At 48.5% G+C, this 26,271-nt stretch overlaps 1 protein-coding gene across 1 annotated transcript in view; it reads left to right on the top strand.

The window, feature by feature from the left end:
* The window catches only part of LOC118947901 (unconventional myosin-XV), a 212,756-nt gene that overhangs the window by 136,191 nt on the left and 50,294 nt on the right, over positions 1 to 26,271 (top strand). The window contains exons 37-39 of the mRNA XM_090194383.1: positions 5,484 to 5,551; positions 8,329 to 8,439; positions 24,870 to 25,218. Coding sequence (XP_090050509.1) covers positions 5,484 to 5,551; positions 8,329 to 8,439; positions 24,870 to 25,218 — 528 coding nt within the window. The remainder of the gene's footprint in view (positions 1 to 5,483; positions 5,552 to 8,328; positions 8,440 to 24,869; positions 25,219 to 26,271) is intronic.

The following is a 26,271-nucleotide window of genomic DNA, read 5'->3' as shown; positions in this document are numbered from 1 at the left end:
ACACTAACCCTGTACCCTTCTGAGTCAGACACTAACCCTGTACCCTACACTGTACCCTACCGAGTCAGACACTAACCCTGTACCCTACCAAGTCAGACACTAACCCTATACCCTACCCTGTACCGTACCAAGTCAGACACTAACCCTGTACCCTACCCTGTACCCTACCAAGTCAGACACTAACCCTGTACCCTACCGAGTCAGACACTAACCCTGTACCCTACCAAGTCAGACACTAACCCTGTACCCTTCTGAGTCAAAATCAAATCAAATCTAAATGTATTTACATAGCCCTTCATACATCAGCTGATATCTCAAAGTGCTGTACAGAAACCCAGCCTAAAACCCCAAACATCAAGCAATGCAGGTGTAGAAGCACGGTGGCTAGGAAAAACTCCCTAGAAAGGCCAAAACCTAGGAAGAAACCTAGAGAGGAACCAGGCTATGAGGGGTGGCCAGTCCTCTTCTGGCTGTGCCGGGTGGAGATTATAACAGAACATGGCCAAGATGTTCAAATGTTCATAAATGCCCAGCATGGTCGAATAATAATAAGGCAGAACAGTTGAAACTGGAGTAGCAGCACGGTCAGGTGGACTGGGGACAGCAAGGAGATCATGTCAGGTAGTCCTGGGGCATGGTCCTAGGGCTCAGGTCCTCCGAGAGAGAGAAAGAAAGAGAGAATAGAAACAGCATATGTGGGGTGGCCAGTCCTCTTCTGGCTGTGCCGGGTGGAGATTATAACAGAACATGAGTCAGACACTAACCCTGTACCCTACTGAGTCAGACACTAACCCTGTACCCTACCGAGTCAGATACTAACCCTGTGCCCTACGCTGTACCCTACCCAGTCAGACACTAACCCTGTACCCTACCCTGTACGCTACCACGTCAGATACTAACCCTGTACCCTACCAAGTCAGACACTAACCCTGTACCCTACCGAGTCAGTCACTAACCCTGTACTCTACCCTGTACCCTACCGAGTCAGATACTAACCCTGTACCCTACCCTGTACGCTACCACGTCAGATACTAACCCTGTACCCTACCAAGTCAGACACTAACCCTGTACCCTACCGAGTCAGACACTAACCCTGTACCCTACCGAGTCAGATACTAACCCTGTACCCTACCAAGTCAGACACTAACCCTGTACCCTACCAAGTCAGACACAAACCCTGTACCCTACCCTGTACCCTACCAAGTCAGGCACTAACCCTGTGCCCTACCAAGTCAGGCACTAACCCTGTACCCTACCAAGTCAGACACTAACCCTGTGCCCTACCAAGTCAGGCACTAACCCTGTACCCTACCAAGTCAGACACTAACCCTGTACCCTACCAAGTCAGACACTAACCCTGTACTCTACCCTGTACCTTACCGAGTCAGACACTAACCTTGTACCCTACCCTGTACCCTACCGAGTCAGACACTAACCCTGTACCCTACCGAGTCAGACACTAACCCTGTACCCTACCCTGTACCCTACCAAGTCAGACACTAACCCTGTACCCTACCGAGTCAGACACTAACCCTGTACCCTACCCTGTACCCTACCGAGTCAGACACTAACCCTGTGCCCTACCCTGTACTCTACCGAGTCAGACACTAACTCTGTACCCTACCCTGTACCCTACCAAGTCAGACACTAACCCTGTACCCTACCGAGTCAGATACTAACCCTGTGCCCTACCCTGTACCCTACCGAGTCAGACACTAACCCTGTACCCTACCAAGTCAGACACTAACCCTGTACCCTACCCTGTACCCTACCGAGTCAGACACTAACCCTGTGCCCTACCCTGTACTCTACCGAGTCAGACACTAACTCTGTACCCTACCCTGTACCCTACCAAGTCAGACACTAACCCTGTACCCTACCAAGTCAGACACTAACCCTGTACCCTTCTGAGTCAGACACTAACCCTGTACCCTACACTGTACCCTACCGAGTCAGACACTAACCCTGTACCCTACCAAGTCAGACACTAACCCTATACCCTACCCTGTACCGTACCAAGTTAGACACTAACCCTGTACCCTACCCTGTACCCTACCAAGTCAGACACTAACCCTGTACCCTACCGAGTCAGACACTAACCCTGTACCCTACCAAGTCAGACACTAACCCTGTACCCTTCTGAGTCAAAATCAAATCAAATCTAAATGTATTTACATAGCCCTTCATACATCAGCTGATATCTCAAAGTGCTGTACAGAAACCCAGCCTAAAACCCCAAACATCAAGCAATGCAGGTGTAGAAGCACGGTGGCTAGGAAAAACTCCCTAGAAAGGCCAAAACCTAGGAAGAAACCTAGAGAGGAACCAGGCTATGAGGGGTGGCCAGTCCTCTTCTGGCTGTGCCGGGTGGAGATTATAACAGAACATGGCCAAGATGTTCAAATGTTCATAAATGCCCAGCATGGTCGAATAATAATAAGGCAGAACAGTTGAAACTGGAGTAGCAGCACGGTCAGGTGGACTGGGGACAGCAAGGAGATCATGTCAGGTAGTCCTGGGGCATGGTCCTAGGGCTCAGGTCCTCCGAGAGAGAGAAAGAAAGAGAGAATAGAAACAGCATATGTGGGGTGGCCAGTCCTCTTCTGGCTGTGCCGGGTGGAGATTATAACAGAACATGAGTCAGACACTAACCCTGTACCCTACTGAGTCAGACACTAACCCTGTACCCTACCGAGTCAGATACTAACCCTGTGCCCTACGCTGTACCCTACCCAGTCAGACACTAACCCTGTACCCTACCCTGTACGCTACCACGTCAGATACTAACCCTGTACCCTACCAAGTCAGACACTAACCCTGTACCCTACCGAGTCAGATACTAACCCTGTACCCTACCCTGTACGCTACCACGTCAGATACTAACCCTGTACCCTACCAAGTCAGACACTAACCCTGTACCCTACCGAGTCAGACACTAACCCTGTACCCTACCGAGTCAGATACTAACCCTGTACCCTACCAAGTCAGACACTAACCCTGTACCCTACCAAGTCAGACACAAACCCTGTACCCTACCCTGTACCCTACCAAGTCAGGCACTAACCCTGTGCCCTACCAAGTCAGGCACTAACCCTGTACCCTACCAAGTCAGACACTAACCCTGTGCCCTACCAAGTCAGGCACTAACCCTGTACCCTACCAAGTCAGACACTAACCCTGTACCCTACCAAGTCAGACACTAACCCTGTACTCTACCCTGTACCTTACCGAGTCAGACACTAACCTTGTACCCTACCCTGTACCCTACCGAGTCAGACACTAACCCTGTACCCTACCGAGTCAGACACTAACCCTGTACCCTACCCTGTACCCTACCAAGTCAGACACTAACCCTGTACCCTACCGAGTCAGACACTAACCCTGTACCCTACCCTGTACCCTACCGAGTCAGACACTAACCCTGTGCCCTACCCTGTACTCTACCGAGTCAGACACTAACTCTGTACCCTACCCTGTACCCTACCAAGTCAGACACTAACCCTGTACCCTACCGAGTCAGATACTAACCCTGTGCCCTACCCTGTACCCTACCGAGTCAGACACTAACCCTGTACCCTACCAAGTCAGACACTAACCCTATACCCTACCCTGTACCCTACCAAGTCAGACACTAACCCTGTACCCTACCCTGTACCCTACCAAGTCAGACACTAACCCTGTACCCTACCGAGTCAGACACTAACCCTGTACCTTACCAAGTCAGACACTAACCCTGTACCCTTCTGAGTCAAAATCAAATCAAATCTAAATGTATTTACATAGCCCTTCATACATCAGCTGATATCTCAAAGTGCTGTACAGAAACCCAGCCTAAAACCCCAAACATCAAGCAATGCAGGTGTAGAAGCACGGTGGCTAGGAAAAACTCCCTAGAAAGGCCAAAACCTAGGAAGAAACCTAGAGAGGAACCAGGCTATGAGGGGTGGCCAGTCCTCTTCTGGCTGTGCCGGGTGGAGATTATAACAGAACATGGCCAAGATGTTCAAATGTTCATAAATGCCCAGCATGGTCGAATAATAATAAGGCAGAACAGTTGAAACTGGAGTAGCAGCACGGTCAGGTGGACTGGGGACAGCAAGGAGATCATGTCAGGTAGTCCTGGGGCATGGTCCTAGGGCTCAGGTCCTCCGAGAGAGAGAAAGAAAGAGAGAATAGAAACAGCATATGTGGGGTGGCCAGTCCTCTTCTGGCTGTGCCGGGTGGAGATTATAACAGAACATGAGTCAGACACTAACCCTGTACCCTACTGAGTCAGACACTAACCCTGTACCCTACCGAGTCAGATACTAACCCTGTACCCTACCAAGTCAGACACTAACCCTGTACCCCTCTGAGTCAGACACTAACCCTGTACCCTACACTGTACCCTACCGAGTCAGACACTAACCCTGTACCCTACCAAGTCAGACACTAACCCTATACCCTACCGAGTCAGATACTAACCCTGTACCCTACCAAGTCAGACACTAACCCTGTACCCTACCAAGTCAAACACTAACCCTGTACCCTACCAAGTCAGACACTAACCCTGTACCCTACCAAGTCAGGCACTAACCCTGTACTCTACCCTGTACCCTACCGAGTCAGATACTAACCCTGTACCCTACCCTGTACGCTACCACGTCAGATACTAACCCTGTACCCTACCAAGTCAGACACTAACCCTGTACCCTACCGAGTCAGACACTAACCCTGTACCCTACCGAGTCAGATACTAACCCTGTACCCTACCAAGTCAGACACTAACCCTGTACCCTACCAAGTCAAACACTAACCCTGTACCCTACCAAGTCAGACACTAACCCTGTACCCTACCAAGTCAGGCACTAACCCTGTACCCTACCAAGTCAGACACAAACCCTGTACCCTACCCTGTACCCTACCAAGTCAGGCACTAACCCTGTGCCCTACCAAGTCAGGCACTAACCCTGTACCCTACCAAGTCAGACACTAACCCTGTGCCCTACCAAGTCAGGCACTAACCATGTACCCTACCAAGTCAGACACTAACCCTGTACCCTACCAAGTCAGACACTAACCCTGTACTCTACCCTGTACCTTACCGAGTCAGACACTAACCTTGTACCCTACCCTGTACCCTACCGAGTCAGACACTAACCCTGTACCCTACCGAGTCAGACACTAACCCTGTACCCTACCCTGTACCCTACCAAGTCAGACACTAACCCTGTACCCTACCGAGTCAGACACTAACCCTGTACCCTACCCTGTACCCTACCGAGTCAGACACTAACCCTGTGCCCTACCCTGTACTCTACCGAGTCAGACACTAACTCTGTACCCTACCCTGTACCCTACCAAGTCAGACACTAACCCTGTACCCTACCGAGTCAGACACTAACCCTGTACCCTACCGTGTGTGTGTTCATCTTTTTGTATCTCAAGAGGAGGATTGGTTGTTTCTAGTTGTGTTGAAACTGTCTGTCTGTGTGTTTCTCCAGGTTCTCCAGAACAGACAGGGATGTCTCAGCAGCAACAGACCATCATCAACCAGCAAGCCATCATACTGGTTTGTCTCATTATACTATACTGAACAAAAATATGTAAAGTGTTGGTCCCATGTTTCATGATCTGAAACAAAAGATCCCAGAAATGTTCCATAACGCACAAAAAGCTTCTTTCTCCCTAATGTGTTTCCATCCCTGTTGCATTTCTCCATTGTCAAGATAATCCATCCACCTGACAGGTGGGTCATATCAAGAAGCTTATTAAACAGCATGAACATTACTCAGATGCACCTTGTGCTGGGAACAATAAAAGGCCACTCTAAAATGTGCAGTTTTGTCACACAACACAATGCCACAGATGTCTCAAGTTTTGAAGGAGCGTGCAATTGGCATGCTGATTGTGCGGGGGCACCGGTTAGTCGAGGTAATAAGGTAAAGTGACAATGCATGGAGAATAAACAGCAGCCGAATGCATTGTCCCTACTCTCCGAAGATGGAGGGTAGGGACAATGCAAATAGTCAATTTGTTATCTGTTCAGGAGTCTTATGGAGTAGAAGCTGTTAAGAAGCCTCTTGGTCGCTCCGGTACAGCTTGCCGTGCGGCATCAGAGAGAACAGTCTATGACTAGGGTGGCTGGAGCCCTTGGCAATTTTTAGGGCCTTCCTCTGACACCGCTGGGTATAGAGGTCCTGTATGGCAGGAAGCTTGGCCCCAGGGATGTACTGGGCCTTACGCACTACCCTCTGTAGTGCCTTGCGGTCGAAGGCCGAGCAGTTGCCATACCAGGTGGTGATGCTCTCAATGGTGCAGCTGTAGAACTTTTTGAGGATCTGAGGACCCATGCCACATCTTTTCAGTCTCCTGAGGGGAATAGGCTTTTTAAGGATCTGAGGGCCAAATCTTTTCAGTCTCCTGAGGGGAAAAGGCGTTTTGAGGATCTGAGGACCAAGTATTTTCAGTCTCCTGAGGGGAATAGGCTTTTTGAGGATCTGAGGACCCATGCTGAATCTTTTCAGTCTCCTGAGGAGAAAAGGCGTTTTGAGGATCTGAGGACCAAATCTTTTCAGTCTCCTGAGGGGAATAGGCTTTGTCGTGCCCTTTCACCACTGTCTTGATGTGTTTGGAACATGTTAGTTTTTTGGACACCAAGGAACTTGAAGCTCTCCATCTGCTCCACTACATACAGCCCCGTCGATGAGAATGGGGACGTGCTCAGTCCTCCTTTTCCTGTAGTCCACAATCATCTCCTTTGTCTTGATCACGTCGAGGGAGAGGTTTCTATCCTGGCACCACACGGTCAGGTCTCTGACCTCCTCCCTATAGGCTATCTCATCGTTGTCGGTGATCAGGCCTACCACTGTTGTGTCATCGGCAAACTTAATGATGGTGTTGGAGTCGTGCCTGGCCATGCAGTCATGGGTGAACAGGGAGTACAGGAGGGGACTGAGCACGCACCACTGAGGGACTCCTGTGTTGAGGATCATTATGGCTGATGTGTTGTTACCTACCCTTACCACATGGGGGAGGCCCGTCAGGAAGTCCAGGATCCAGTTGCAGAGGGAGGTGTTTAGTCCCAGGGTCTTTAGCTTAGTGATGAGCTTTGAGACACTATGGTGTTGAACGCTGAGCTGTAGTCAATGAATAGCATTCTCACATAGGTGTTCCTTTTGTCCAGGTGGGAAAGGGCAGTGTGGAGTGCAAAAGAGATTGCATCATCTCTGGATCTGTTGGGGTGGTATGCAAATTGGAGTGGGTCTAGGATTGATGTGTTGATGTGTTGATGTGAGCCATGACCTGCCTTTCTAAGCACTTCATGGCTACAGACATGAGTGCTATGGGTCGTTAGTCATTTAGGCAGGTTACCTTGGTGTTCTTGGGCACAGGGACTATGGTGGTCTGTTTAAAACATGTTGTTGTTACAGACTCGGTCAGGGACAGGTTATAAATGTCATTGAAGACATTGGTCAGTGCATGCTCGGAGTACACGTCCTGGTAATCTGTCTGGCCTTGCGGCCTTGTGAATGTTGACCTGTTTCACGGTCTCACTCACATCGGCTACGGAGAGCGTGAGATCACATAGTCATCCAGAACAGCTGATGCTCTCATGCATGCTTCAGTGTTGATTGCCTCGAAGCGAGCATAGAAGTTATTTCTCTCGTCTGGTAGGCTCGTGTCACTGGGCAGCTCTTGGCTGTGCTTCCCTTTGTAGTCCGTAAAAGTTTGCAAGCCCTGCCACATCCGACGAGTGTCGGATCCGGTATTGTACGATTCAGTTTATGTACTATAAACTGCTATAATCATATTGTAATCTACTATAATGCTCTGTAGTAATGATATAATACTTCTATAATACTACTGTAATACTACTATAATACTGCTATAATAGTGTAATACTACTATAAACCTGCTACAGTACTTCTATAATACTAATGTAATACTACTATAATACTGTAATCCTACTGTAATACTGCTACAGTACTTCTATAATACTACTGTAATACTACTATAATACTGCTATAATACTGTAATACTACTGTAATCCTACTGTAATACTGCCGCCATACTTCTATAATACTACTGTAATACTGCTATAATACTGTAATACTACTGTAATCCTACTGTAATACTGCTATAATACTGTAATACTACTGTAATCCTACTATAATACTGCTATAATACTGTAATCCTACTGTAATACTACTGTAATCCTACTATGTTCCTGTTTTTCAGGCCCAGCAGATGACCATGCAGGCCATGGCTATAATAATGTAATCCTACTGTAATCCTACTGTAATACTGTAATACTACTGTAATACTACTGTGTTCCTGTTTTTTCAGGCCCAGCAGATGACCATGCAGGCCATGGCTTTCCAGCAGCAGATGTTGTCTTCCTTCCCCCTCGCCCCCCAGGCCCCTCCCACACAACCAAGCCCCCGCACCTCAGGCCATGTGAGGACACACACTGACACACACACACACACACGCACACACACGCACACACTGACACACACACACACACACACACACACATACACGCACACGCACACGCACACACACACGCACACGCACACACACACACACACACACACACGCACGCGCACGCGCACGCACACGCACACGCACACACACACTGACACGCACACGCACACGCACACATGCACGCACACACACACACTGACACACACACACACACGCACACGCACACGCACACACACACATTTTAAATACTTAATTTGAATCCACAAATTACAATACAAATTAAAATACAAGAAGGATTCAAACATTTCAAACAGAGCAGTACCTTCTCCATACAGCTAGACTGACCATACCAGCTGAAACAGAGCAGTACCTCCTCCATACAGCTAGACTGACCATACCAGCTGAAACAGAGCAGTACCTTCTCCATACAGCTAGACTGACCATACCAGCTGAAACAGAGCAGTACCTCCTCCTCCATACAGCTAGACTGACCATACCAGCTGAAACAGAGCAGTACCTCCTCCTCCATACAGCTAGACTGACCATACCAGCTGAAACAGAGCAGTACCTCCTCCTCCATACAGCTAGACTGACCATACCAGCTGAAACAGAGCAGTACCTCCTCCTCCATACAGCTAGACTGACCATACCAGCTGAAACAGAGCAGTACCTCCTCCTCCATACAGCTAGACTGACCATACCAGCTGAAACAGAGCAGTACCTCCTCCTCCATACAGCTAGACTGACCATACCAGCTGAAACAGAGCAGTACCTCCTCCTCCATACAGCTAGACTGACCATACCAGCTGAAACAGAGCAGTACCTCCTCCATACAGCTAGACTGACCATACCAGCTGAAACAGAGCAGTACCTCCTCCTCCATACAGCTAGACTGACCATACCAGCTGAAACAGAGCAGTACCTCCTCCATACAGCTAGACTGACCATACCAGCTGAAACAGAGCAGTACCTTCTCCATACAGCTAGACTGACCATACCAGCTGAAACAGAGCAGTACCTTCTCCTCCATACAGCTAGACTGACCATAACAGCTGAAACAGAGCAGTACCTTCTTCTCCATACAGCTAGACTGACCATACCAGCTGAAACAGAGCAGTACCTCCTCCTCCATACAGCTAGACTGACCATACCAGCTGAAACAGAGCAGTACCTTCTCCTCCATACAGCTAGACTGACCATACCAGCTGAAACAGAGCAGTACCTCCTCCATACAGCTAGACTGACCATACCAGCTGAAACAGAGCAGTACCTTCTCCTCCATACAGCTAGACTGACCATACCAGCTGAAACAGAGCAGTACCTTCTCCTCCATACAGCTAGACTGACCATACCAGCTGAAACAGAGCAGTACCTTCTTCTCCATACAGCTAGACTGACCATACCAGCTGAAACAGAGCAGTACCTTCTCCATACAGCTAGACTGACCATAACAGCTGAAACAGAGCAGTACCTTCTCCTCCATTCAGCTAGACTGACCATACCAGCTGAAACAGAGCAGTACCTCCTCCTCCATACAGCTAGACTGACCATACCAGCTGAAACAGAGCAGTACCTTCTCCTCCATACAGCTAGACTGACCATACCAGCTGAAACAGAGCAGTACCTTCTCCTCAATACAGCTAGACTGACCATACCAGCTGAAACAGAGCAGTACCTCCTCCATACAGCTAGACTGACCATACCAGCTGAAACAGAGCAGTACCTTCTCCATACAGCTAGACTGACCATACCAGCTGAAACAGAGCAGTACCTTCTCCATACAGCTAGACTGACCATACCAGCTGAAACAGAGCAGTACCTTCTCCATACAGCTAGACTGACCATACCAGCTGAAACAGAGCAGTACCTTCTCCATACAGCTAGACTGACCATACCAGCTGAAACAGAGCAGTACCTTCTCCTCCATACAGCTAGACTGACCATACCAGCTGAAACAGAGCAGTACCTCCTCCATACAGCTAGACTGACCATACCAGCTGAAACAGAGCAGTACCTTCTCCATACAGCTAGACTGACCATACCAGCTGAAACAGAGCAGTACCTTCTCCTCCATTCAGCTAGACTGACCATAACAGCTGAAACAGAGCAGTACCTCCTCCATACAGCTAGACTGACCATACCAGCTGAAACAGAGCAGTACCTTCTCCATACAGCTAGACTGACCATACCAGCTGAAACAGAGACAGTACCTCCTCCTCCATACAGCTAGACTGACCATACCAGCTGAAACAGAGCAGTACCTCCTCCTCCATACAGCTAGACTGACCATACCAGCTGAAACAGAGCAGTACCTTCTCCTCCATACAGCTAGACTGACCATACCAGCTGAAACAGAGCAGTACCTCCTCCATACAGCTAGACTGACCATACCAGCTGAAACAGAGCAGTACCTTCTCCTCCATACAGCTAGACTGACCATACCAGCTGAAACAGAGCAGTACCTTCTCCTCCATACAGCTAGACTGACCATACCAGCTGAAACAGAGCAGTACCTTCTTCTCCATACAGCTAGACTGACCATACCAGCTGAAACAGAGCAGTACCTTCTCCATACAGCTAGACTGACCATAACAGCTGAAACAGAGCAGTACCTTCTCCTCCATTCAGCTAGACTGACCATACCAGCTGAAACAGAGCAGTACCTCCTCCTCCATACAGCTAGACTGACCATACCAGCTGAAACAGAGCAGTACCTTCTCCTCCATACAGCTAGACTGACCATACCAGCTGAAACAGAGCAGTACCTTCTCCTCAATACAGCTAGACTGACCATACCAGCTGAAACAGAGCAGTACCTCCTCCATACAGCTAGACTGACCATACCAGCTGAAACAGAGCAGTACCTTCTCCATACAGCTAGACTGACCATACCAGCTGAAACAGAGCAGTACCTTCTCCATACAGCTAGACTGACCATACCAGCTGAAACAGAGCAGTACCTTCTCCATACAGCTAGACTGACCATACCAGCTGAAACAGAGCAGTACCTTCTCCATACAGCTAGACTGACCATACCAGCTGAAACAGAGCAGTACCTTCTCCTCCATACAGCTAGACTGACCATACCAGCTGAAACAGAGCAGTACCTTCTCCATACAGCTAGACTGACCATACCAGCTGAAACAGAGCAGTACCTTCTCCTCCATTCAGCTAGACTGACCATAACAGCTGAAACAGAGCAGTACCTCCTCCATACAGCTAGACTGACCATACCAGCTGAAACAGAGCAGTACCTTCTCCATACAACTAGACTGACCATACCAGCTGAAACAGAGACAGTACCTCCTCCTCCATACAGCTAGACTGACCATACCAGCTGAAACAGAGCAGTACCTTCTCCTCCATACAGCTAGACTGACCATACCAGCTGAAACAGAGCAGTACCTTCTCCTCCATACAGCTAGACTGACCATACCAGCTGAAACAGAGCAGTACCTCCTCCATACAGCTAGACTGACCATACCAGCTGAAACAGAGCAGTACCTTCTCCATACAGCTAGACTGACCATAACAGCTGAAACAGAGCAGTACCTCCTCCATACAGCTAGACTGACCATACCAGCTGAAACAGAGCAGTACCTTCTCCATACAGCTAGACTGACCATACCAGCTGAAACAGAGCAGTACCTTCTCCTCCATACAGCTAGACTGACCATACCAGCTGAAACAGAGCAGTACCTTCTCCAGACAGCTAGACTGACCATACCAGCTGAAACAGAGCAGTACCTCCTCCATACAGCTAGACTGACCATACCAGCTGAAACAGAGCAGTACCTTCTCCATACAGCTAGACTGACCATACCAGCTGAAACAGAGCAGTACCTTCTCCAGACAGCTAGACTGACCATACCAGCTGAAACAGAGCAGTACCTCCTCCATACAGCTAGACTGACCATACCAGCTGAAACAGAGCAGTACCTCCTCCATACAGCTAGACTGACCATACCAGCTGAAACAGAGCAGTACCTTCTCCATACAGCTAGACTGACCATACCAGCTGAAACAGAGCAGTACCTTCTTCTCCATACAGCTAGACTGACCATACCAGCTGAAACAGAGCAGTACCTTCTCCATACAGCTAGACTGACCATAACAGCTGAAACAGAGCAGTACCTTCTCCTCCATTCAGCTAGACTGACCATACCAGCTGAAACAGAGCAGTACCTCCTCCTCCATACAGCTAGACTGACCATACCAGCTGAAACAGAGCAGTACCTTCTCCTCCATACAGCTAGACTGACCATACCAGCTGAAACAGAGCAGTACCTTCTCCTCAATACAGCTAGACTGACCATACCAGCTGAAACAGAGCAGTACCTCCTCCATACAGCTAGACTGACCATACCAGCTGAAACAGAGCAGTACCTTCTCCATACAGCTAGACTGACCATACCAGCTGAAACAGAGCAGTACCTTCTCCATACAGCTAGACTGACCATACCAGCTGAAACAGAGCAGTACCTTCTCCATACAGCTAGACTGACCATACCAGCTGAAACAGAGCAGTACCTTCTCCATACAGCTAGACTGACCATACCAGCTGAAACAGAGCAGTACCTTCTCCTCCATACAGCTAGACTGACCATACCAGCTGAAACAGAGCAGTACCTTCTCCATACAGCTAGACTGACCATACCAGCTGAAACAGAGCAGTACCTTCTCCTCCATTCAGCTAGACTGACCATAACAGCTGAAACAGAGCAGTACCTCCTCCATACAGCTAGACTGACCATACCAGCTGAAACAGAGCAGTACCTTCTCCATACAACTAGACTGACCATACCAGCTGAAACAGAGACAGTACCTCCTCCTCCATACAGCTAGACTGACCATACCAGCTGAAACAGAGCAGTACCTTCTCCTCCATACAGCTAGACTGACCATACCAGCTGAAACAGAGCAGTACCTTCTCCTCCATACAGCTAGACTGACCATACCAGCTGAAACAGAGCAGTACCTCCTCCATACAGCTAGACTGACCATACCAGCTGAAACAGAGCAGTACCTTCTCCATACAGCTAGACTGACCATAACAGCTGAAACAGAGCAGTACCTCCTCCATACAGCTAGACTGACCATACCAGCTGAAACAGAGCAGTACCTTCTCCATACAGCTAGACTGACCATACCAGCTGAAACAGAGCAGTACCTTCTCCTCCATACAGCTAGACTGACCATACCAGCTGAAACAGAGCAGTACCTTCTCCAGACAGCTAGACTGACCATACCAGCTGAAACAGAGCAGTACCTCCTCCATACAGCTAGACTGACCATACCAGCTGAAACAGAGCAGTACCTTCTCCATACAGCTAGACTGACCATACCAGCTGAAACAGAGCAGTACCTTCTCCAGACAGCTAGACTGACCATACCAGCTGAAACAGAGCAGTACCTCCTCCATACAGCTAGACTGACCATACCAGCTGAAACAGAGCAGTACCTCCTCCATACAGCTAGACTGACCATACCAGCTGAAACAGAGCAGTACCTTCTCCATACAGCTAGACTGACCATACCAGCTGAAACAGAGCAGTACCTTCTCCTCCAGACAGCTAGACTGACCATACCAGCTGAAACAGAGCAGTACCTTCTCCTCCATACAGCTAGACTGACCATACCAGCTGAAACAGAGCAGTGCCTTCTCCTCCATACAGCTAGACTGACCATACCAGCTGAAACAGAGCAGTACCTTCTCCATACAGCTAGACTGACCATACCAGCTGAAACAGAGCAGTACCTCCTCCTCCATGCAGCTAGACTGACCATACCAGCTGAAACAGAGCAGTACCTTCTCCTCCAGACAGCTAGACTGACCATACCAGCTGAAACAGAGCAGTACCTTCTCCTCCATACAGCTAGACTGACCATACCAGCTGAAACAGAGACAGTACCTCCTCCTCCATACAGCTAGACTGACCATACCAGCTGAAACAGAGCAGTACCTCCTCCTCCATACAGCTAGACTGACCATACCAGCTGAAACAGAGCAGTACCTTCTTCATACAGCTAGACTGACCATACCAGCTGAAACAGAGCAGTACCTTCTCCTCCATACAGCTAGACTGACCATACCAGCTGAAACAGAGCAGTACCTCCTCCATACAGCTAGACTGACCATACCAGCTGAAACAGAGCAGTACCTTCTCCATACAGCTAGACTGACCATACCAGCTGAAACAGAGCAGTACCTTCTCCTCCATTCAGCTAGACTGACCATAACAGCTGAAACAGAGCAGTACCTCCTCCATACAGCTAGACTTACCATACCAGCTGAAACAGAGCAGTACCTTCTCCATACAACTAGACTGACCATACCAGCTGAAACAGAGACAGTACCTCCTCCTCCATACAGCTAGACTGACCATACCAGCTGAAACAGAGCAGTACCTTCTCCTCCATACAGCTAGACTGACCATACCAGCTGAAACAGAGCAGTACCTTCTCCTCCATACAGCTAGACTGACCATACCAGCTGAAACAGAGCAGTACCTCCTCCATACAGCTAGACTGACCATACCAGCTGAAACAGAGCAGTACCTTCTCCATACAGCTAGACTGACCATAACAGCTGAAACAGAGCAGTACCTCCTCCATACAGCTAGACTGACCATACCAGCTGAAACAGAGCAGTACCTTCTCCATACAGCTAGACTGACCATACCAGCTGAAACAGAGCAGTACCTTCTCCTCCATACAGCTAGACTGACCATACCAGCTGAAACAGAGCAGTACCTTCTCCAGACAGCTAGACTGACCATACCAGCTGAAACAGAGCAGTACCTCCTCCATACAGCTAGACTGACCATACCAGCTGAAACAGAGCAGTACCTTCTCCATACAGCTAGACTGACCATACCAGCTGAAACAGAGCAGTACCTTCTCCTCCATACAGCTAGACTGACCATACCAGCTGAAACAGATTAGTAGCTTCTCCAGACAGCTAGACTGACCATACCAGCTGAAACAGAGCAGTACCTTCTCCTCCAGACAGCTAGACTGACCATACCAGCTGAAACAGAGCAGTACCTTCTCCTCCATACAGCTAGACTGACCATACCAGCTGAAACAGAGCAGTGCCTTCTCCTCCATACAGCTAGACTGACCATACCAGCTGAAACAGAGCAGTACCTTCTCCATACAGCTAGACTGACCATACCAGCTGAAACAGAGCAGTACCTCCTCCTCCATGCAGCTAGACTGACCATACCAGCTGAAACAGAGCAGTACCTCCTTCTCCATACAGCTAGACTGACCATACCAGCTGAAACAGAGCAGTACCTTCTCCTCCATACAGCTAGACTGACCATACCAGCTGAAACAGAGCAGTACCTCCTCCTCCATACAGCTAGACTGACCATAACAGCTGAAACAGAGCAGTACCTCCTTCTCCATACAGCTAGACTGATCATACCAGCTGAAACAGAGCAGTACCTTCTCCATACAGCTAGACTGACCATACCAGCTGAAACAGAGCAGTACCTTCTCCTCCATACAGCTAGACTGACCATACCAGCTGAAACAGAGCAGTAGCTTCTCCAGACAGCTAGACTGACCATACCAGCTGAAACAGAGCAGTACCTTCTCCTCCAGACAGCTAGACTGACCATACCAGCTGAAACAGAGCAGTACCTTCTCCTCCATACAGCTAGACTGACCATACCAGCTGAAACAGAGCAGTACCTTCTCCATACAGCTAGACTGACCATACCAGCTGAAACAGAGCAGTACCTCCTCCTCCATACAGCTAGACTGACCATACCAGCTGAAACAGAGCAGTACCTTCTCCATACAGCTAGACTGACCATACCAGCTGAAACAGAGCAGTACCTTCTCCTCCATACAGCTAGACTGACCATACCAGCTGAAACAGAGCAGTACCTTCTCCATACAGCTAGACTGACCATACCAGCTGAAACAGAGCAGTACCTTCTCCATACAGCTAGACTGACCATAACAGCTGAAACAGAGCAGTACCTTCTCCTCCATACAGCTAGACTGACCATACCAGCTGAAACAGAGCAGTACCTCCTCCATACAGCTAGACTGACCATACCAGCTGAAACAGAGCAGTACCTTCTCCATACAGCTAGACTGACCATACCAGCTGAAACAGAGCAGTACCTTCTCCATACAGCTAGACTGACTATACCAGCTGAAACAGAGCAGTACCTTCTCCATACAGCTAGACTGACCATACCAGCTGAAACAGAGCAGTACCTTCTCCATACAGCTAGACTGACCATACCAGCTGAAACAGAGCAGTACCTCCTCCATACAGCTAGACTGACCATACCAGCTGAAACAGAGCAGTACCTTCTCCTCCATACAGCTAGACTGACCATACCAGTGGAAACAGAGCAGTACCTTCTCCTCCATACAGCTAGACTGACCATAACAGCTGAAACAGAGCAGTACCTCCTCCTCCATACAGCTAGACTGACCATACCAGCTGAAACAGAGCAGTACCTCCTCCATACAGCTAGACTGACCATACCAGCTGAAACAGAGCAGTACCTCCTCCTCCATACAGCTAGACTGACCATAACAGCTGAAACAGAGCAGTACCTTCTCCTCCATACAGCTAGACTGACCATAACAGCTGACACAGAGCAGTACCTTCTCCATACAGCTAGACTGACCATACCAGCTGAAACAGAGCAGTACCTCCTCCTCCATACAGCTAGACTGACCATACCAGCTGAAACAGAGCAGTACCTTCTCCTTCATACAGCTAGACTGACCATACCAGCTGAAACAGAGCAGTACCTTCTCCTCCATACAGCTAGACTGACCATACCAGCTGAAACAGAGCAGTACCTCCTCCTCCATACAGCTAGACTGACCATACCAGCTGAAACAGAGCAGTACCTTCTCCATACAGCTAGACTAACTATACCAGCTGAAACAGAGCAGTACCTCCTCCTCCATACAGCTAGACTGACCATAACAGCTGAAACAGAGCAGTACCTCCTCCTCCATACAGCTAGACTGACCATACCAGCTGAAACAGAGCAGTACCTTCTCCATACAGCTAGACTGACCATACCAGCTGAGACAGAGCAGTACCTTCTCCATACAGCTAGACTGACCATACCAGCTGAAACAGAGCAGTACCTCCTCCTCCATACAGCTAGACTGACCATACCAGCTGAAACAGAGCAGTACCTTCTCCATACAGCTAGACTGACCATACCAGCTGAGACAGAGCAGTACCTTCTCCATACAGCTAGACTGACCATACCAGCTGAAACAGAGCAGTACCTCCTCCTCCATACAGCTAGACTGACCATACCAGCTGAAACAGAGCAGTACCTTCTCCATACAGCTAGACTGACCATACCAGCTGAGACAGAGCAGTACCTTCTCCATACAGCTAGACTGACCATACCAGCTGAAACAGAGCAGTACCTCCTCCTCCATACAGCTAGACTGACCATACCAGCTGAAACAGAGCAGTACCTTCTCCAGACAGCTAGACTGACCATACCAGCTGAAACAGAGCAGTACCTTCTCCTCCATACAGCTAGACTGACCATACCAGCTGAAACAGAGCAGTACCTTCTCCTCCATACAGCTAGACTGACCATACCAGCTGAAACAGAGCAGTACCTCCTCCTCCATACAGCTAGACTGACCATACCAGCTGAAACAGAGCAGTACCTCCTCCATACAGCTAGACTGACCATATCAGCTGAAACAGAGCAGTACCTTCTCCTCCATACAGCTAGACTGACCATACCAGCTGAAACAGAGCAGTACCTTCTCCATACAGCTAGACTGACCATACCAGCTGAAACAGAGCAGTACCTCCTCCTCCATACAGCTAGACTGACCATAACAGCTGAAACAGAGCAGTACCTTCTCCTCCATACAGCTAGACTGACCATACCAGCTGAACCAGAGCAGTACCTTCTCCATACAGCTAGACTGACCATACCAGCTGAAACAGAGCAGTACCTTCTCCTCCATACAGCTAGACTGACCATACCAGCTGAAACAGAGCAGTACCTTCTCCATACAGCTAGACTGACCATACCAGCTGAAACAGAGCAGTACCTTCTCCTCCATACAGCTAGACTGACCATACCAGCTGAAACAGAGCAGTACCTCCTCCTCCATACAGCTAGACTGACCATACCAGCTGAAACAGAGCAGTACCTCCTCCTCCATACAGCTAGACTGACCATAACAGCTGAAACAGAGCAGTACCTCCTCCTCCATACAGCTAGACTGACCATAACAGCTGAAACAGAGCAGTACCTTCTCCATACAGCTAGACTGACCATAACAGCTGAAACAGAGCAGTACCTCCTCCATACAGCTAGACTGACCCTACCAGCTGAAACAGAGCAGTACCTTCTCCTCCATACAGCTAGACTGACCATAACAGCTGAAACAGAGCAGTACCTTCTCCAGACAGCTAGACTGACCATACCAGCTGAAACAGAGCAGTACCTTCTCCATACAGCTAGACTGACCATACCAGCTGAGACAGAGCAGTACCTCCTCCTCCATACAGCTAGACTGACCATACCAGCTGAAACAGAGCAGTACCTTCTCCATACAGCTAGACTGACCATACCAGCTGAAACAGAGCAGTACCTTCTCCTCCATACAGCTAGACTGACCATACCAGCTGAAACAGAGCAGTACCTCCTCCTCCATACAGCTAGACTGACCATACCAGCTGAAACAGAGCAGTACCTTCTCCTCCATACAGCTAGACTGACCATACCAGCTGAAACAGAGCAGTACCTCCTCCATACAGCTAGACTGACCATACCAGCTGAAACAGAGCAGTACCTTCTCCATAGAGCTAGACTGACCATACCAGCTGAAACAGAGCAGTACCTCCTCCTCCATACAGCTAGACTGACCATACCAGCTGAAACAGAGCAGTACCTTCTCCATACAGCTAGACTGACCATACCAGCTGAGACAGAGCAGTACCTTCTCCATACAGCTAGACTGACCATACCAGCTGAAACAGAGCAGTACCTCCTCCTCCATACAGCTAGACTGACCATACCAGCTGAAACAGAGCAGTACCTTCTCCATACAGCTAGACTGACCATACCAGCTGAGACAGAGCAGTACCTTCTCCATACAGCTAGACTGACCATACCAGCTGAAACAGAGCAGTACCTCCTCCTCCATACAGCTAGACTGACCATACCAGCTGAAACAGAGCAGTACCTTCTCCATACAGCTAGACTGACCGTACCAGCTGAGACAGAGCAGTACCTTCTCCATACAGCTAGACTGACCATACCAGCTGAAACAGAGCAGTACCTTCTCCTCCATACAGCTAGACTGACCATACCAGCTGAGACAGAGCAGTACCTTCTCCATACAGCTAGACTGACCATACCAGCTGAAACAGAGCAGTACCTCCTCCTCCATACAGCTAGACTGACCATACCAGCTGAAACAGAGCAGTACCTTCTCCTCCATACAGCTAGACTGACCATACCAGCTGAAACAGAGAAGTACCTTCTCCAGACAGCTAGACTGACCCTACCAGCTGAAACAGAGCAGTACCTCCTCCTCCATACAGCTAGACTGACCATACCAGCTGAAACAGAGCAGTACCTTCTCCTTCATACAGCTAGACTGACCATACCAGCTGAAACAGAGCAGTACCTTCTCCTCCATACAGCTAGACTGACCATACCAGCTGAAACAGAGCAGTACCTCCTCCTCCATACAGCTAGACTGACCATACCAGCTGAAACAGAGCAGTACCTTCTCCATACAGCTAGACTGACTATACCAGCTGAAACAGAGCAGTACCTCCTCCTCCATACAGCTAGACTGACCATACCAGCTGAAACAGAGCAGTACCTTCTCCATACAGCTAGACTGACCATACCAGCTGAAACAGAGCAGTACCTTCTCCTCCATACAGCTAGACTGACCATAACAGCTGAAACAGAGCAGTACCTTCTCCTCCATACAGCTAGACTGACCATACCAGCTGAACCAGAGCAGTACCTTCTCCATACAGCTAGACTGACCATAACAGCTGAAACAGAGCAGTACCTCCTCCTCCATACAGCTAGACTGACCATACCAGCTGAAACAGAGCAGTACCTTCTCCATACAGCTAGACTGACCATACCAGCTGAGACAGAGCAGTACCTTCTCCATACAGCTAGACTGACCATACCAGCTGAAACAGAGCAGTACCTCCTCCTCCATACAGCTAGACTGACCATACCAGCTGAAACAGAGCAGTACCTTCTCCATACAGCTAGACTGACCATACCAGCTGAGACAGAGCAGTACCTTCTCCATACAGCTAGACTGACCATACCAGCTGAAACAGAGCAGTACCTCCTCCTCCATACAGCTAGACTGACCATACCAGCTGAAACAGAGCAGTACCTTCTCCATACAGCTAGACTGACCATACCAGCTGAGACAGAGCAGTACCTTCTCCATACAGCTAGACTGACCATACCAGCTGAAACAGAGCAGTACCTCCTCCTCCATACAGCTAGACTGACCATACCAGCTGAAACAGAGCAGTACCTTCTCCAGACAGCTAGACTGACCATACCAGCTGAAACAAAGCAGTACCTTCTCCTCCATACAGCTAGACTGACCATACCAGCTGAAACAGAGCAGTACCTTCTCCTCCATACAGCTAGACTGACCATACCAGCTGAAACAGAGCAGTACCTCCTCCTCCATACAGCTAGACTGACCATACCAGCTGAAACAGAGCAGTACCTCCTCCATACAGCTAGACTGACCATACCAGCTGAAACAGAGCAGTACCTTCTCCTCCATACAGCTAGACTGACCATACCAGCTGAAACAGAGCAGTACCTTCTCCATACAGCTAGACTGACCATACCAGCTGAAACAGAGCAGTACCTCCTCCTCCATACAGCTAGACTGACCATAACAGCTGAAACAGAGCAGTACCTTCTCCTCCATACAGCTAGACTGACCATACCAGCTGAACCAGAGCAGTACCTTCTCCATACAGCTAGACTGACCATACCAGCTGAAACAGAGCAGTACCTTCTCCTCCATACAGCTAGACTGACCATACCAGCTGAAACAGAGCAGTACCTTCTCCATACAGCTAGACTGACCATACCAGCTGAAACAGAGCAGTACCTTCTCCTCCATACAGCTAGACTGACCATACCAGCTGAAACAGAGCAGTACCTCCTCCTCCATACAGCGAGACTGACCATACCAGCTGAAACAGAGCAGTACCTCCTCCTCCATACAGCTAGACTGACCATAACAGCTGAAACAGAGCAGTACCTCCTCCTCCATACAGCTAGACTGACCATAACAGCTGAAACAGAGCAGTACCTTCTCCATACAGCTAGACTGACCATAACAGCTGAAACAGAGCAGTACCTCCTCCATACAGCTAGACTGACCCTACCAGCTGAAACAGAGCAGTACCTTCTCCTCCATACAGCTAGACTGACCATAACAGCTGAAACAGAGCAGTACCTTCTCCAGACAGCTAGACTGACCATACCAGCTGAAACAGAGCAGTACCTTCTCCATACAGCTAGACTGACCATACCAGCTGAGACAGAGCAGTACCTCCTCCTCCATACAGCTAGACTGACCATACCAGCTGAAACAGAGCAGTACCTTCTCCATACAGCTAGACTGACCATACCAGCTGAAACAGAGCAGTACCTTCCCCATACAGCTAGACTGACCATACCAGCTGAAACAGAGCAGTACCTTCTCCTCCATACAGCTAGACTGACCATACCAGCTGAAACAGAGCAGTACCTCCTCCATACAGCTAGACTGACCATACCAGCTGAAACAGAGCAGTACCTTCTCCATACAGCTAGACTGACCATACCAGCTGAAACAGAGCAGTACCTCCTCCTCCATACAGCTAGACTGACCATACCAGCTGAAACAGAGCAGTACCTTCTCCATACAGCTAGACTGACCATACCAGCTGAGACAGAGCAGTACCTTCTCCATACAGCTAGACTGACCATACCAGCTGAAACAGAGCAGTACCTCCTCCTCCATACAGCTAGACTGACCATACCAGCTGAAACAGAGCAGTACCTTCTCCATACAGCTAGACTGACCATACCAGCTGAGACAGAGCAGTACCTTCTCCATACAGCTAGACTGACCATACCAGCTGAAACAGAGCAGTACCTCCTCCTCCATACAGCTAGACTGACCATACCAGCTGAAACAGAGCAGTACCTTCTCCATACAGCTAGACTGACCGTACCAGCTGAGACAGAGCAGTACCTTCTCCATACAGCTAGACTGACCATACCAGCTGAAACAGAGCAGTACCTTCTCCTCCATACAGCTAGACTGACCATACCAGCTGAGACAGAGCAGTACCTTCTCCATACAGCTAGACTGACCATACCAGCTGAAACAGAGCAGTACCTCCTCCTCCATACAGCTAGACTGACCATACCAGCTGAAACAGAGCAGTACCTTCTCCTCCATACAGCTAGACTGACCATACCAGCTGAAACAGAGAAGTACCTTCTCCAGACAGCTAGACTGACCCTACCAGCTGAAACAGAGCAGTAGCTTCTCCAGACAGCTAGACTGACCATACCAGCTGAAACAGAGAAGTACCTTCTCCAGACAGCTAGACTGACCCTACCAGCTGAAACAGAGCAGTACCTTCTCCAGACAGCTAGACTGACCATACCAGCTGAAACAGAGCAGTACCTTCTCCTCCATACAGCTAGACTGACCATACCAGCTGAAACAGAGCAGTACCTTCTCCTCCATACAGCTAGACTGACCATACCAGCTGAAACAGAGCAGTACCTTCTCCATACAGCTAGACTGACCATACCAGCTGAGACAGAGCAGTACCTTCTCCATACAGCTAGACTGACCATACCAGCTGAAACAGAGCAGTACCTTCTCCTCCAGACAGCTAGACTGACCATACCAGCTGAAACAGAGCAGTACCTTCTCCATACAGCTAGACTGACCATACCAGCTGAAACAGAGCAGTACCTTCTCCATACAGCTAGACTGACCATACCAGCTGAAACAGAGCAGTACCTCCTCCATACAGCTAGACTGACCATACCAGCTGAAACAGAGCAGTACCTTCTCCATACAGCTAGACTGACCATACCAGCTGAAACAGAGCAGTACCTTCTCCTCCAGACAGCTAGACTGACCATACCAGCTGAAACAGAGCAGTACCTTCTCCTCCAGACAGCTAGACTGACCATACCAGCTGAAACAGAGCAGTACCTTCTCCTCCAGACAGCTAGACTGACCATACCAGCTGAAACAGAGCAGTACCTTCTCCAGACAGCTAGACTGACTATACCAGCTGAAACAGAGCAGTACCTCCTCCATACAGCTAGACTGACCATACCAGCTGAAACAGAGCAGTACCTTCTCCATACAGCTAGACTGACCATACCAGCTGAAACAGAGCAGTACCTCCTCCAGACAGCTAGACTGACCATAACAGCTACAATGGGTCTGAATATTTCTGTTTTATATTTTTAATACATTTGCAAAAAATGTCAAAAAACCTGTTTTCACTTTATCAACATGGGTTGTTGTGTGTATGTTGATGAAGATTTGTTTGTATTTAATAAGACTGTAACGTAACAAAATGTGGGAAAAGTCAAGGGATCTGAATGCTTTCAGAAAGCCCTGAACGTGGTCGAGATGCCAAATATCAGTGCTGCCAACTTACACTTATAGCCAATGCTGTCTGAGACCCACACAGCTCACCACTAGGTAAAGCTCCGCCTTATATCCGCTCACTGGTCACCATAACAACACCCACCCGTAGCATGCGCTCCAGCAGGTTTATCTCACTGGTCACCATAACAACACCCATCCGTGGCACGCGCTCCAGCAGGTTTATCTCACTGGTCACCATAACAACACCCACCACCCGTAGCACGCGCTCCAGCAGGTTTATCTCACTGGTCACCATAACAACACCCATCCGTGGCACGCGCTCCAGCAGGTTTATCTCACTGGTCACCATAACAACACCCATCCGTAGCACGCGCTCCAGCAGGTATATTTCACTGGTCATCCCCAAAGCCAACACCTCCTTTGGCCGCCTTTTCTTCCTGTTCTCTGCTGCCAATGACTGGAACGAATTGCAAAAATCACTGAAGTTGGAGACTTATATCTCCCTCACTAACTTTAAGCACCAGCTAACTGAGCAGCTTACCGACCGCTGCAGCTGTACACAGCCCATCTGTAAATAGCCCATCTGTAAATAGCCCATCCAACCAACTACCTACCTCATCCCCATATTTGTTTTTATTTTTTTGCTCTTTTGCACACCAGTATTTCTACTTGCACATCGTCATCTGCACATCTATCTCTCCAGTGTTAATTACTAAATTGTTATTATTTCGCCTCTATGGCCTATTTATTGCCTTACCTCCCTAATCTTACCTCATTTGCACACACTGTATATAGACTTTTCTATTGTGTTATTGACTGTACGTTTGTTTATTCCATGTGTAACTCTGTGTTGTTTGTGTCACACTGCTTTGCTTTATGTTGGCCAGGTCGCAATTATAAAAGAGAACTTGTTCTCAACTGGGCCTACCTGGTTTAATAAAGGTGAAATAAAAAATGAAAACATCAACCCTGTCTCTCTCTTTATCTCCTTCCAGACTGAAGAAGCTCCAGAGAGCCCTTACCAGGCCAGCCTGAACCCCGCCCAGCACCACCCCTCCTCCAGGAAACACAGTTAGGTCAACCACCCACATCTAGTGTTCTATTTTCAATCCAGTCCATTACAAGTCCTAAGCTGTGTTCCAATACTCATACTAACCATACTATTTGTGATGTAAATTCAGTATGTAGTCTGCTTATTGGTCATAGTGTGGATATAGTTATGACAAAAGTTCCCAGATGTCGTAACGACATTTGCAAAAAATACAAAGTAATCAAGCAGTGGACACTACGTCTGTGCTTTTAAGGCCCATAATGCAATTCTTCCTGAAAATGGGCGTGGCTTCACAACATTTTCAGATTTGAAGAAAATGGGGGAAGACATGCAGCCTTAGTCCAAACCCCGACGAGAGCAGATTCAAATCCATCGCTTTAACTAACCAAGACAAATGTCAAGAAAATGTTGAGCAATGTAACAAAGTAATGACTTTTCAAATAAGTTACCTTACACCTTATGTTGGCTGACAACATAGCATATCATTACAGCAGTATGTACTGGTATGTTAGTTAGCTACGCTGTCATTGTGAACCATATAGCATATCATTACAGCAGTATGTACTGGTATGTTAGTTAGCTACACTGTCCTTATGAACTATATAGCATATCATTACAGCAGTATGTACCGGTATGTTAGTTAGCTACCTAACGTTAGTTGGCTACCAATACATCAAACCTGCCAGTATATTAACTATATGCTATCTAACTAACTACCCAACTGTGTGTTCGTAAATTGCGTTTCGCTCTCAGAGCGGACACTGGACACTCTGGTTGATCCGAGAGTTCTGACCTCACAACGGCAGTCAAAAGCACCCGAGCTAACTGGCTAACGTTGGCTAGCTACTTCCAGACACATAATGAGAGAACAGCCGACTCTGACCATGTTACTCTCCCTAGCAGAGCTGGTTGGGCTGTTTTCGTGTTATCCAGAGCGTTGGTGAATGTAACTGTTGGCCTCCATTTAATGACGCTTTCTTTGACGATGTTTACTGACCCCCGGCTCGTATTCAACAGGTTTTGAGCGTTGGTAAATTCGTCAGTTATTCTGCGCTCTCTGGCACACAGACGAG

This window comes from Oncorhynchus mykiss, chromosome 13, assembly GCF_057628025.1.
Source record: "Oncorhynchus mykiss isolate SJ-2025 chromosome 13, ASM5762802v1, whole genome shotgun sequence".
Taxonomy (NCBI): domain Eukaryota; kingdom Metazoa; phylum Chordata; class Actinopteri; order Salmoniformes; family Salmonidae; genus Oncorhynchus; species Oncorhynchus mykiss.
Note: the sequence above shows the minus strand (reverse complement) of the source record. Positions and strands in the feature narration are given on the sequence as shown.